The sequence below is a fragment of the Ruditapes philippinarum genome, unplaced genomic scaffold (assembly GCF_026571515.1).
Source record: "Ruditapes philippinarum isolate M1 unplaced genomic scaffold, ASM2657151v2 ctg514_1_1_1_1, whole genome shotgun sequence".
Taxonomy (NCBI): Eukaryota; Metazoa; Mollusca; class Bivalvia; order Venerida; family Veneridae; genus Ruditapes; species Ruditapes philippinarum.
In genome coordinates this window covers 286,396-302,303 of record NW_026856698.1, presented here as the reverse complement: position 1 = coordinate 302,303, position 15,908 = coordinate 286,396, and the positions used below count along the sequence as shown (strand labels likewise).

Here is a 15,908-nt window from a genome sequence, read left to right as displayed (position 1 = left end):
TAGTACTGAGAAAAGTGGAGCGTGCGGACAGGGCTTGGTTGAAGATGTTTTACATTTTTCTGCGATTTAAATTAGAGAAGACGTGGACGGATCGATATGGAAATTATTCTCGTGACGTCAAGTTAGCGACGTTAAATTTACTTAAACAAGTCGCGTTTATATATTTAACCATGGTAGTAATCTATTAAAACAAATACAACACAGTTCCATGACGGTGGACTTAATAATAATAATATTGATCGTTCTATAGTACTTTTTTGATCTCTGATTGAACCATAAAAAGTTTAGTTTTATGTGGTACGTTTAACGAACATTGGGTTAAGTCAAGTATGAAGAATTTTGTACAATTGTTGAAATGTAACCTGAACATAGAAGCGAATATGTCCTCAATAGAAATCAATATATATCTATTCCCTGTACTTTATCGAAAATGCTCTATTCATTAGTATCTGATTTACTTATTTGCAGATAGATATGTTATAAAATTCCTATTTAACATTACATTATATATACAGATAATGACATTGTATTCAATTTTACATACACAGCAGTGTAACCCGGATATTTCTCACCACAGTTTCAATCATAAAACTTGTTAAGTGTTAATAAAATAAAAGTCTTACTAAGCATGTGATAGCGGCAAAGATTTCATCAAATTCCTGTATAAATGGATACAAAATCATTCATTATGGAACAAGTAAGTTATTTCTACGATTTCATAAAAAAAAATAATCGAAGGAGGAAAAAATCATTCAGAATTTATCATAAACGGTATAAGAAACATGTTCAACACGATAATCCAACGGATTAAAAAAAGTCAGGATTTTTTTTTAATTATAAAACCTGTACCTTGGTAAGGGTTTCTTTTGTAATTCGCCTCGCCAGGTTAAAACTAATTTGTTTTAACAGTGACTTAAAAAGGAAAAGGTTGTGACTGAACAATAGGTCTAAAGTGTTTAATAGAATTTTTCAAAGAGGTTCGTCCATTTGAAACTATTGAAACCCGTAGATATTGTAAAATTCCAACTATATATTAAAGTTAAGATGAGAAAATTGCCTTGAAATTAAAAATTCTTAAATCAATTTAATTCAATGGTTATACATGTACACAACTGTAGCATACAAATCCTTTGGTTTGGATTGATGTCATGTACACTTAAGTAAGATGAAGTATTGTAACTTATTATTATTGTATGGCAGTGAAGTATGTGGTTTTAGCAAGTCTAAGGCAATCGAACGGTTACATTTAAAGTTTTGTAAACGTATACTTAAAGTACCTATTAATTTGAGCAATAATGCTGTATATGGTGACCTTGAGCGATATCCTTTGTATATTTTACGTTATTGTAAGATTATTAAATTTTGGTGTAAAATTGTTAATTCTGAAAATATCATTCTTAACAAATTGTATAATTTAGCAGTGCAAGATAGTTTAGAAGGTCATACGAATTGGATAAGTCGAGTAAAAAAAGATTCTAGACGATTATGGATTTTCTGATATATTTGTAAATAGTTATGATTGTTTATCTTTAAAACATTTCCAAGTTGCATTTAAAACTAGAATGATTGATTGTTTTAAACAAGAATGGTTTGGAGCAGTTAGCAGAAATGGTATCTTGGATGAATACACAAATTTTAAAAGATCCTTTACATATAAACAATATTTAGACATAGTACCCTTTAATTTAAGTTAAGATTTTTCATTACCAGGTTACGTATTTCTGCTCACTCTCTTCGCATTCATACCGGAAGATTCGGGGAAAACAGAATACCTAGACATGAACGAATTTGTTTAAACTGTAACTTACATGACATAGAAGATATTTACCACTTTGTATGTATATGTCATTGTTATCGAAATCTTAGAGTGAAGTATGTCAATGATAATATATATAAAAGACCATCTGTATTCAAATTTTATGAATTGTTAAACAGCAATGACAAAAAAGAACTATGTAATTTAGCAATGTACCTAAAAGAAGCTTTTAAACATAGAAATAATATAGATATGGTAGTACAATAATGTCACATGCAAATTGTACTTTATGGAGTTCGTTACACCATGTTTATTAACTATGATAAGTTGTATTGTAATATACTGTCACTCTCCTGTTATTTGTAGATCAGTTTATATGAACACAAAAATTGTATTGATTTGTAACGCTTTAATCATGTGCAGAATATTTAGTTGTTATAAATATATATGTGTTGAAGATGATGTACTATGTACAAGTCTGAATAAAGATATGTTCTGTTCTGTTCTGTAACTTTAATATTCCCCTGACCTTTATTTTCACAGAGTGAAATTATCAACATATCTTACAAGAGCTTGAGTTCATCTATAAGCCTTTTTATGTTAAACCACGTGATATCTTCCATTTTTGTACCTTTTTCTTTAAATTATTTAGATATAAGGTCAATTGTTAGATATGAGCTATGATCAATATTCTAAATACAGCATCTAGTTTTTTTTCTATTTTAAGGTGAATGAAATTTTATATTCATTATTCAATCTCATTATGGTTATAAGCATATGTATTATTTTTAATGCTGAATAAAATTCGTATTCGAATATAGCCTGTAATAAACGGGCTGTCAAAGTGTGATTAAAGTGAGAGATTTATTCATTAATTACAACGACATAAGAGCACAAAAATCTGAAAATATATACGCGGTATGATCAAAGAAAACAGTTTTACACTAGTAAGATCAGTTTTCAGTACGACAGAATCGATAAGAATAATAAAATAATTTGAACTCAGCAGATCTAGTAATTTGCACGTTTCACAAAGTAATTTATCAGCGTGATTTTCGCAATTCCACTCACATAAATGTCGTGAAACGAAGAATAAATTGCTGATAAAACGCGAAAAGTATTGCATAGGTTGAGCACGTTAATTGCTATATCACTGTGATTCAGTGATAATGATCAATGCTTCATTGTTTTACATACAACGACTGTCACTGGGCGACCCTAATCCATGATTGAACTTTTTGCTGCCCGCAAAACACTTGGCTCTGAGCTTAAAACTAATAAAAAATCGATGAAAACTTGTATATGTATGACAATAAAATCATGCGACTGTTGAACTACATTGTTTTATTACGAACTATCGATTTGTCTTGTGTGCGGTGTTACGGAATTTTGTTTGTTTTATTTTTAAATTAATACATGGCTTGTTAATGTATACATTATGTATACAATGTTTCATCGACTTTTGTCAATATTTCAAGTAGACAAACGTGACGGAGTAACCGTTAATTTCCTGATCCGTTAAAATTGAATTCACGTCAAAGTTGAAGCTTCAGTTTTTTATACATATATCTTTAGATTGGAATAACTAAATGTAACAATGGTAAGTTTTTTTATTAATAATAGGCAACAAAAAAAATCCAGTGGTAAAATTATTTATCTGTACAACGTAGGGTAATAGAAGGAAAAGAATTTTTAATACATACTGTAGGCTTATGCTAAAATAGGTACAAATTCTGTGTAACTGTTTATTAATCATAAATAAGTAAGTTGAAAGTATATTTGTTTTGTGGAGAATATACCAAGTTAATTAGGTGGAAAATAGGCAAGTGTTGCTATTCTTTATCTTTTTAAAAACCAAACTAAATATAAACTGTACATAGCGAACAGCTATTGTCATAAAACCTGTTAAAAATTCAGAATAGAAAATGAAATGTATTTTCTATTTAGACAGACAAAATCTTATTGATTTTTTAAATCATGCTTAATAGATATTTGAGCCGCGTCACGACAAAACCAACATAATGGGTTTGCGACCAGCATCCGCGCAGTCTGATCAGGATCCATGCTGTTCGCTATCAGTTTCTCTACTTGTAATATAGTTGGTAAGCGAACAGCATGGATCCTGGCTGGTCGCAAACGCATTTTGTTGGTTTTGTCGTGACGCGGCTCATTTATACATTGTTTTGTCAAGTATGGATTATCTTTAAAGTGCTAAGCGGATTAGTTTTGTAAGCTATAAATTTAAATGTATATAATATGACTGGGATTGTTTAATACATGTATACATTTTGCTGTACATTCTATATTTAGAAATACATATATAAACAGACATTTGAAGAATTACATTGAATGAAACTGAGAAAGATTAGGGTAATATGAAATACGATACTTGGAAGAAAACCAGTAAATATTTCCACGTGTCAATTAATAATAATAATAATAATAATAATAAAGACTTTATTTAACGAGAGAACTCATTTGAATAAACATATCAATCTTCCATGAGGCCCTCAACAAGGAACAATATAAATTTAACATATTCAAACTATTAAAATACATAAATGTAAAAACATACAGGAGATTATCAAATTGTATACATCAATGCGTGATAAAACCTCAAGTATAAGGTTTTAATTCAATTAATATAATTTGTCAATTATTATCATAACTTTGGAAACAGAGATAATATGATAATAATGATAAAACTGTGGTTTGCTAGACGATAACTATCGATATTTCATATGGTAAATTATATGACTTGACTTGACTTGACTTGGTAAATTATACCACATTATCCTGATATTTAATGTGGCCGAAAACGCATGTTTTTTATTGTTTAATATTGACATTAATGTTCCGTGAGAAGAAATAGGTTTGATATATTCTGGTAAGACAAATTCCCAGTTAAAGTTTACTATATTATGTTTGTATTTAAGTGCTGAAACGGAACGATTTCTCTGCCAAAATGTCAGTAACTTTCTAAAATAGTTTAAAGTAATTATAGCTGTTATTCTAGAACCGCATCTATTAAAGATATCAAGATTAAATGCGACGTGGCGTAAGTAATAAATAAAGAATATTTTTATTATCAGTTTGCATGTGAGATCGAAATATATGTCATAATTGAACACAATATGTATGTAATATTTTAACGAGTGGCGTATTAACGAATCAAAATATAAGACCAAGTGTTCACGTGGATCTAACGTACACAAGAGACATACTGTTTAGAAGTTTTAAATCACTTGTTTGACGTTATCAAATCATGGTCTCACATTGATCTTTTTTAAATGAATTCTGTAAATTATAACGCCATTTCGTAACATTTTAAAAATCATATAGGCATATATTCATGTGCTTCTCTTTATCAAGCACATTTTACTAACGACTGACAGAATGTCTTTACTAAAGACAAATTAATTTCTTCTCCGATCAGATATAAAGGCCTAGTCCGGCTACAGTGAAAATTATATTTTATAGATCTAATACTACTGTGAAATTATCAAAATGTAAATCACTATCTACTGAAAAGCATGTATTATGATAAGCCCATTTCTTAAATTAGACACAAAGTATCACTATCGTAACCTTTGACCTATCGATCTAAAATCAATAAGATTCATTAGCTGACAACGATAACTTGCGAATTAATTTGTGATAGATCGTTGAACATTGTATTCTAAATATATAAGATCAAAGGGACGAAAAGATGATCGTAAATTAAATCAGAAAGTAACTAAATGTGATTTATTTCTTGTGACCGTTATCGTTTCATATTTACAACGTAAAAGAAAATATTTCCGTTTCATTAGTAGTAGGAAAATATCTTTAATAACGTAGCAATCGTTTGTCTCTCTCTTCCCCTTGGTACGTGCACGTCGTAGAGAAGGCACAGACAAGGGCAGCGACAGAATATTTTGAGCTTGGCTGATTCATCACCACCACGTTGACTGCTTCAGATCCGAATGAGCGCTGTTGTTGTATATAGGTCCCCTAGTTACAGCCAACGCCCCCCCCCCCCCCCCCCCAACACACACATACACACACTAACATCGGCTTAAGCTGAACACAGAATGGTAAAAATTTGAATTTAGAAACATCCGACGATGTGTCCATACGGCGGTCATCATGGAACCTTCAATATGACACTTTTGTGCCATTCCATGAACAGCGGCGTATGGTAAGTAAAAGAAAAGATGTGCTCTAATCCAAAAAAAATATGGGCAGAACTGAACAAAATGTATTTTTGAAAGGGGTCAGATGTTATGAAGCCTGCAAGGTATGCAGTGACGACAAGGAAAGTGACGGCTTGAAAGCCAAATCAGCCTTTTTTAACGCTACCTCTTTTTAACTCACCTGAGCATGCTCAGGGTGAGCTTTTAGGATCGATGATTGTCCGTCGTCCGTCGTCCGTTCACATTTACCGTAGTTGTTAACACTCTAGCGGTCACATTTTTGCCTCAATCATCATCAAACTTGGTCAGGATGCTTATCTAGTTGATAGCTCGGATGAGTTCGAACATGGGTCATCTCGGATGAAAAAGTAGGTCACCGGAGCTAAAAATAGAAAAACCTTGTTAACACTCTAGCGGTCACATTTTTGCATCAATCATCATCAAACTTGGTCAAGATGCTTGTCTAGGTGATAGCTCGGATGAGTTCGAACATGGGTCATCTCGGATGAAAAAGTAGGTCACCGGAGCTAAAAATAGAAAAACCTTGTTAACACTCTAGCGGTCACATTTTTGCATCAATCATCATCAAACTTGGTCAAGATGCTTGTCTAGGTGATAGCTCGGATGAGTTCGAACATGGGTCATCTCGGATGAAAAAGTAGGTCACCGGAGCTAAAAATAGAAAAACCTTGTTAACACTCTAGCGGTCACATTTTTGCATCAGTCATCATCAAACTTGGTCAAGATGCTTGTCTAGGTGAAAGCTCGGATGAGTTCGAACATGGGTCATCTCGGATGAAAAACTAGGTCACAGGAGCTAAAAATAGAAAAACCTTGTTAACATTCTAGTGGTCACATTTTCGACTCAATTATCATCAAACTTGGTCAGGATGCTTGTCTAGGTAATTGCTTGGATGAGTTCGAAATCGCATGTGGAACTAGGTCACCGGAGCTAAAAATAGAAAAATCTTGTTAACACTCTAGTTGCTACTGTTTTGATCCAAGTATCCTGGAAATTGGTCTAAAAGTTTGTTTTGATGATTTCTAGGCCAAGTTTGAATATGTGTCACCTGGGTAAAAAAATAGGTCGCACTGCTCAAATATGGATAATCCTTGTAAACACTGTAGTGGTCACATTTTTGACTCACCTGTCATGAGACTTGGTCAGAATGCTTGTCTAGGTAATTGTTTGGATGAGTTTGATAAGTCAGGTGAGCGATCTAGGGCCATCATGGCCCTCTTGTTCATATTGTCTGAGGATACTGTACATATAGGTTCTCATTGGTCGCCGTACAGTGACCTTCTTTTGGCTCAAAATTACATCTTTGCCTAATACTCCGTGGAACTTGCATGGTGGTAAATTATCACCACTTTATGCTTCCAAATTAACCCTTTAATGGCATGACTGGTGACATGTCCGGGGCCTTCTTCGACAGCGAAAGCTGCCTTTTGTTCCTTAAGGGGCGGATTGATTCTCATTAAGCATAGATTGCTGATGATTTAAATGCGACTGTAAATGCTCATTAAAATTAGAATACATACATTTCCTAAAGAAAACAACATATGTCTCCATATCAGATGTTGACGAAAAATATAGTAGTAGGGTCAGCTTTTACATATGAAAGTGGCTGAATTAAATCGTCATATCTGAGTATAATTTGTAATCAGGATACTCGGTAATCGATCTACTCTACAGCTATGTAACTGATCAATACTATCTCTAAATCACCATTTAAAGTAACGCTTTTTCTACGCAAAATATTACTCCAGTTGCTACCCCTGGCATATTTTCGATCACTGTAAAAGAATTAATTGAATAAACAAACTGAGTGTAGGAAATTAACCTTCTTTAACTTATAACATAGCCTTGTAAAGAGCATCTAAATAAAGAGCAGCTTTAGAGAAGCTGAACTGTGCAAAAAAAAATAGTATGTGGCATGGAAATACACAGGCACTTATATAGAAGCAATTCCCGGAAGACGCTTTTTATCTTTGAAAATATCTCCACAGAATTGGAACGATTAAGAGTCTTAAGTTGCGACCTAAGATCAGATGATAAAATAAATACTAATATAAGCAAATAAATGTTTTAATTAGATTAGTTTATACGAATTTATTTTAGCTCGATTTATTAAAGCTTATTGAAACACTTTCGAAACTGTTCATGGAGCAGCCAACCAGTTCTAAGCAATGAGTGTAAAGTTTCTTGCTTACGGAAACAACGGCTTGAATGTGGGTTCATGTGAGTTTGAACCAGCATGACCAGCAATCCTTAGATTACTAGTCCGACGCGTTAACCACTCGGACATGCCGCCACTCAATGTCTAAATGTTATAATTAATAACCGGGGATGGTAAAACAACATCATTTATTTATTTATTTATTTATTTATTTATTTATTTATTTATTTATTTATTTATTTATTTATTTATTTATTTATTTATTTATAACCGTTATCTTAATCTTATGAACATTGGTATACCTTCACGATGCTTATCTAAATGCATATATAAGTTTTCTTTCATTCAATGCATTTCTTTATCATTCTACAATCATATACACAATCACATGCATACTCATGTTAATGCATTCATTTTGATCTCGAGGACTATTTATCAGGTTTGTAAATTCACTAAATGCTATCTAAACTTAAGTATACACGTTTATACTTTAAACTGCTTAATTTCACTTTTTATATTCTGAAGAGTATATTTGAAACCAATGTTATTATTGGCATAATGGATGTGTTTTTTGTATATTCCTGTTTAAAGTACGTAATTAATTGTATTAAATACTTCAAATTTCCGTTGCCTATAACTTGTCAATACTAAAGCTACGAGTTCGTCCTATTTCCATACAACCTATCAATACAATGTCATCTGGAGTTTTATTTCTTTATAAAGAACAGACCTTGTATTTGTCGATCGTCAATATCCAATATATTGGATGATTGAATGTGTTTTTCTTCAACAAAGTAAATGCTGTATTGTACGAGGTATAGCTAAAACTTGTCGGTACGTATCCGATCTGGATTAAATAAATGTTTGACAATATTTCATACGGGGATAATAACGATTTTCTTTAAGGAATTGGTTGATCCTATCTTAAGGACGGCAAATACTAACAAAATACACTTTTATCTGTATTCTGGCATTGCGTCAAGTTTAATTCGCTTAAAGAGAATCGTGTCAAATGTTGTTGACAACTGGAGGATTTTAGTAATAACTGGAAAATAAAGTGGAATTTGTTTTTAATTTAATAATAAAGTAAAAAAGGTAAGATATCGAGTTCGATTTACTCTTTGTGTTTATATTAATGTATATGTATAAATCAGGTTCAATTCAGTTTACCGGCTTTAACAATAGGGGATGTTTTTAAGTGTTTATTCGCACTTGAAAACGTCCAAGTTCTCTACTTCTGTTTGATTAACAGTTTTCTGTATACTTGTTTTTCGTCACCGAAAACTATGAAACTGGTTTCAACAGTAAATATGATGATAAATATTAGAGATTGCATTTCAAGAGAGCCATTGAAACCGATCATCAAACAAGTTGAAAATTCTTACGTTACTACGAATTTAAGATAATCAAAGTCACTTGATAGGACTATTCATAATACTTGGCTAATAAAAATGAAGGCCATATTGTCGTCTGCTTAAACACGCAAGTTTATTTGTCATCTTCTGAAATAATGTAGGGACACTTTGTCGTCTGCAAAATAAGAAATGTATTATATCTGTGACAGAGTGGAATTTATCGTCTGTTAGCAAGTTATAAGGTAGAGCTCTGTGACATTTAATCATTAATTTGCTTAACTTTAAAGTTATAAATCAATTTGCTCTTAATTTAATACAAAACTTAGGTTAAAAGCAGATTTATTATCGTAACGGTTTTATCATCAAGAAAAACTATATGATCGATAGTTAGTAAATCATTATAAGTATTTCTCTATACAAAGAGTATTTTATGTTATAAAACAAATCAATACCTAATTGGCTGTTATTAGAGAAATATGTTTACTCAACAGGCACTTGGTATTTGCAGGACAGGGTACATATTACTGAAATTATTGACTGAATTTTATAAATTTTCAGTGTGGTATGATTTTTATTACTATGTTGTATATGCTTTTTTTTCATATAAAATATACATGATATGTTTGCGGGTATGGTGAATGATCGATGGTCATTGCTCTAAAGAAATATTCGAATCCTGTTTTCAACGAACGAGCAATCTGACTTTAACTTTAGCGAAATAATTTTATCAACACATTTTTTATTGTACACATCGCCTTAATCTGACAATGAAGAATAAATATTGCGATCAAAGTATTATGTTTAATCTTGTAAACAGCATTTTAATACGTCATGATTAAGGATTAATGCGACATGACCAAAATAAATAACAAAGGAAATAGCAAAAAAACTTCTTAACTCTTTAGGCTAAAAGCTAAAACTGAAAAAAAAGATATTGCAAGATACGTGTGTACTTCTCTTTTTATATATATTTCTTGTATACCTTTTACACCTTTTCAGATATATTATCAACTTCTGGAATTAAAATCAAGCTTGCAGAATTTCAGTTATTCGTGTAAACTAAGATATTTGAGCAGTTTGTTTTACATGTTGACGTTCTTGGAACAATACAGAACAGTTGCCAGCCATAAAATCAGAGCACGACATTCACACTAATTTAGACATGTACGACAAACTGTCCATATATTCTGAATACAACGTACTAATCAGTGCTCGTACATCTAGAGAACGTATAATTTATTAATGAGAGTAATTTTTACAACTTTTAGAAAATGTATTGTGAAGAATATGTTGAACACCATACTGTCATTATTGATATTTAAAGAAATTCCAGACGGTTAATCCGCGTGTAAGATGAAAAGATAATGATGTTATGAGTATATATCCCCCTATCATATTGAAGTCATAGTGTCCTTTAAATATATATTTGACCACGAGTAGATCTATTTAAGGAATCTTTGAATATAGATATTCATCATGATATTAATGACAATATATAGTTTTTATTTTATTTACAAACTGTAAAATTGCGAGTTATTTAACATTTTCTTAGTTCTAGGATAAGGATTTTTAAAGTATGAAAGTGCGGATTTACACTGATCTTTTCTTCTTTTCAGATTGTCCAAATTCAAAAGGGATTTAAGTTAGATTCGCTTTGCCAACGTCAGAAATGGCGCCTCACGTGACGTCATATTACCTACTATCATTAGACTATGGAGAAAACAACGAAGAAGCATGTGGATAGGCAGGCGACATTTGACACCGATCCCCATCGTGCAAATTTAACACATGGGAAATTAAAGCTTCCTATAATAGAAGCACAGGAATTGGAGAAGAGAAAATCTGCATTAAAGGACCATAGAAATAGCCAAACTAAACAATTAGAGGACACAAATGTGAAAGAATCTGTAAATAATGTTAATAAGACCGGAGCAAGTGTAAAGGAAATAAAGACAACTACTGCTGCCGTTAAAGGTAACGAAATAGACAAAAGAGCCAATATTCTGTTGAATACTAACAAGAAGGCAGTGAATGGTGCTGATAAAGAAGTCAAAAGTTCAAAAGATCCATGGATAAAATCCCCAAGTGACTCAAATAAGACTCCTCGTAAACCCAATGGAGTGGTTAATAACGATAAAGGCGGTAAAGCACACGCGGAACAAAAAACAAATATAAGTGTTAAACCGAGTGATAGTAATAGTAAATCAGCAATTCTAAATAAAGTAAATGAAACAAAACTTGCAACTGGGAATTTGAAATCAGAAAATAGTCAGAAAACGAATAACAGTGATCAAAAACAGAAACCACAATCTAATGCAACTAAAAACGTAAAAGATTCTACGGTTGAAAGTAAATCAAAAGCTATAGAGAATCGATCAAGAAGCCCCGAAAAACAACCACCCAAAGCAGCTGTATTGAAAGATTTAAACAGCAAGAGAAGTAAAAGTCCTGAAAAGGGGCGAAACGTTAGTCCTTATAAAGAATCAAAACTAAATAATACAAACGAAAATTCTAAAAGCAAAACACAAACTTCTAAAACAGTGATAACTAAATCACCACCCGGAAAAACCCAAACCGTTGATGATAAAAAGCAAAATATATCTCCTAGAAAAGACAATGAGAATAAAAGTAAGATAGTTGAGAACAAAAGTCCTACCATTAAAACAGATAATCAAAAGCAAAAACATCAGGATAATACCAAAGAAAAAGTGAAAGATACAAAAAGTACGGCTATAAATGCAATTCCAACTAACAATCCTCCTGTTGAAACACATTTACTTAACGGTGATAATATAGCAAAGAAGAGTGTTAAGATAAGTCCAAGAACCAAACCGCAAACTGGAAAAAGTTCACCGTCAAGTGATCTTAATACAGATTACAATGAAAGTAAACAAATTTTAAATGAAGACACTAATTACTACCCGAAAAGAACAGTTGACGTCAGCCAAAATTCAAAAAATAAAATCAAAGGTGACACTCTGCATTTAAGTACTCCAATAAAAGAAAATAACTTGAGTGCACATGATAGTGAACAGCATAATGAAAGGAAGCCCGTAACTGTGACGACTGACAACCAAACAGTAGAAAAACTTACACATTCTCCTGACAAAGTGCAGAGTTCGGGAGTTTCAAATAAAAACGAAACGTATGTTTTATCTCCTTCACCAACCAAGTTTGATTCAAGATCAACAAGAAACAATAAAGTGTCTAGACCAGCTCGTCTAAGTCCATCGAATGAATCTGTTGAACCAATAAAATTAGAACACAGGCCGTCACCAGACAAAGTCGGTATGGATTTAGACCGTAAAGAATCGTATGCGCAAGTGTACGCAGAGCGCAATACTCTGCTAAATGCCGAATACACGTATAGAAAACGTATAAAACAGCTCGAAGAGGAAGCAAATGGTTTCCTTAAAGCAATCGACGACTTGACTACAGAAAACAAATATTTAAGAAATCGTGTTGATACTCTTGAGGACGAGCTGCGAAATAAAGGAAATTTCGACACAGTTGATAAAATTTCCGAATTGGAGAAAAATAAAATTGATTTAGAAAACAAAATTAAGCAATTAGAAAAATCTGCCAAATCAAACGATAAAACAGATGAATTGAGGGAACTAAAAGAGCAAATAGTGAAATTACAAAGTGAAAACCAGGCCATAAATGAGGAAAATATTAAACTTAAATCCGAAAATTACGAAAATACTAAGAAATTACATGCTTTAGAGGCAGAGAAAAAGTCTCTTGAAACCAGTGTATCAGATACTGAATCACAAAAACTTGACAAAATTCAAGATCTAAGTAAGGAACAAAAACAGATGAATAAGCAGTTAAATGATCTAAAGTCCAAAAATAAATCTTTAGAGAAAAAAGTAGATACATTAGAATACGAAAATAAAACACTGTCCGAAACGTTGAATCAAAAGAAGACAGAATTAAATGAAATTCTTGGCGTGATGAAAGATGAAAATAAGTTTGAAAATGAAATCAAGGACTTGAAAAGTGAAGTATTGAAGCTTAATAAGGAGAAGAAAGAGTCTGAAGCGATTAATACTAAAGAAAAACGTGTTCTTAGTGAAAAACTAAAGGATTCCAAATCTTCTTTAGAGACAAAAAGTAAATTTGTTGACGAACTAAAGATAAAGCTTGATCAGGTTGAATCTGAAAATAAGAGAATGAAGTCAGAGCTCGATCCAATGAAAAAGTTGGTTGAGTCTCAAAAAAAGGAAATTGCAAGATTGAAAGAAGAAAATGAAAGACTTAAAAAAGAACTTAAAGAGAATAAAGACATGTACAGCAGGCTCGGAAACGAAACTGAAAGTGCATCAAAAGAGCTAAAAGAGGCCAAAGAACAACTTGAATTGTTCAATAAAGATTTACAGAAGATAGTTAACGATAAAGAAAGTCAAATAAGCAAACTAATAAATCAGCTGGACACTATGAGACAAGAGAAAGAGAATGAGAAACAGGTAGCGAAAGAAGAAAAAGAACGCCTTGCATCTGAAATTGATAAAGTTGAATCGTACCAGGAAACTACAAAACGGCTAGAAATTGATTTGAAAAAATTACACGACAAGGTTGATGAGTCGAAGTTGAAAGAAAAACAATTATCAATGCAGTTAGAGGATAAAACATTTGAGGTATCTAATTTAGAGCAACAAGTATTTGAAATGAATATGAAAATGGAAAATCATTCGAAAAGAATGGCCGAACTGGACCGCGAAAAGCGCGATATGGAAAAGGAAAAACGAGAGTGGGAAGTGAAAAAAGACAAACTTAATGATATTGAAGCAAGCAATAAACGGCTTCTTGAGGAGAACAAAAGACTGAGAAATCAGATAGAAATGTCGAGCTATTCGTCGACGTATCGGACTACTGGAACAGAAGAGAAACCACTCGTTGAGGCGTGGGTTAATGACAAAATACACGCTCAGACAATAAATCATGCAATATATGTCACGAAAGAAAAGGAAAAGGATCATAGGAGAAAGAAAGTGCATCTAGCCCAGCCAGCCATCAGTAAAAAGAGAACACCATTCAGCAAGTCCAGCCCTGCGAAAGTGTCGAGGCAACACAAACAAGATGATCACAGATCATCTCACCCTAGTACACACAGGAGCCTAGAAGACTTGAGAAAGGTAGCCGATATAAAAAGTCCGGATTCTGAACATAGTTTACCTGAACTGAAACAAGATGCTCGGCTAACTGTCGGTTACGGTAGCTTCGGTGGATATAGAGAAATTCATAAAGATAGAATAAGGGCTGCACAAAAAAGGGTTTATTAGAATTTAGATGATTTTAGCTGAATATTTAGATTGTTTTGAGTTGCTCAAAAATGATGTCATTCAAAACGAATTTTATTGGGAGTCTCCATTTCAAATATATTACTCTTTTGAAAAATAATGCAAAAGTGCTTATGTCCGTAAACGTTTTGGCCACAAGAAACTACTGTTCATTTCATGTAGTTGCCTTGGTCATCTGGTCTCAAACATTTTCTTAATTCATTTCAAGTATCATGTGGTTAGCACTTTCGTTTATATCTATATATATAAGCTCTTTTCTACAATCTTAAATATCTGAAACTGTTAAATTCGTCCTGATTAAATTACATTAATTGTATTTTAGAGATGATACCGTCTGCTGTACTGTGTACAGATATAACATTTTGCATCATATTTAAAATAATGTAATTATACATTGATACGCTATTGTATTACATGTATGTAAATATTCTTTTGTTCAGGGCTATTTATTTATCGCTTGTACATGTTATTTATGCTTTCATGTTTTAACATGCATCTCACTTTGATTAAATACCTGTAAAATTACTTCTTTTTATTCTGAGATTATATACCTCCAGCATATAATACCACCACTCCATCCTACCGACCACCCTACGTTCTCGACCACATATATTCCTACTAAAATTGAGCGTTATATCATAATGGTGTAACATTGCGTTTCTTGTATCCATTTGTCGATTCAGCACGCCAATATTATATTAATCTATTTTTTCTCTCCATTTGAAGGACCAGACCTGTTTTCTGTCGAAACTACATTTTCTGTCCAAACTACATTTTAGTTACCGAAATTGTTCTTTAGGCAGCATTGATACTGCAAGGCTTTACTGATATCGTAGCATTATAAATATCTATTAATCCAGACAAAATATATACCTTAAAATAAAAAATTAAAAACTTTATTTTAAATAGAATGAATTCAGTAATAAGCTTATCATATTCAAAACAAACATCATATTCTAATATATATGTAAACGTTTCCTTTTTACAATTTGTATGAGGATGCACATCACACGTACATTTAAACCAATTCTTCACCCGGATGCATGTATTCTTTTATTTTATCATGCCGATTTCAAAATTTGAGGAAATGCGAAAAATAATCGGATAGGTGAATTTTTATTGGTAGAGATCAAGTTACA

General features: G+C 32.2%; 1 protein-coding gene across 4 annotated transcripts; it reads left to right on the top strand.

Moving 5' to 3' along the window:
- The first annotated feature begins 466 nt into the window (after positions 1-466).
- On the top strand, positions 467-15,294 carry LOC132747426 (coiled-coil domain-containing protein 186-like). Of its 4 annotated transcripts, none has more exons than XM_060736807.1 (2): positions 467-697; positions 11,083-15,294. In XM_060736807.1, exon 2 carries the CDS (start codon positions 11,179-11,181, stop codon positions 14,749-14,751), a length of 3,573 nt encoding a protein of 1,190 aa, XP_060592790.1. In that variant the 5' UTR covers positions 467-697; positions 11,083-11,178; the 3' UTR covers positions 14,752-15,294. The 4 variants fall into 4 exon arrangements, with proteins under 4 accessions (XP_060592790.1, XP_060592791.1, XP_060592792.1 ...); XM_060736808.1 differs by lacking the exon at positions 467-697 and adding an exon at positions 3,145-3,356; XM_060736809.1 differs by lacking the exon at positions 467-697 and adding an exon at positions 8,502-8,550.
- Positions 15,295-15,908: the final 614 nt, after the last annotated feature.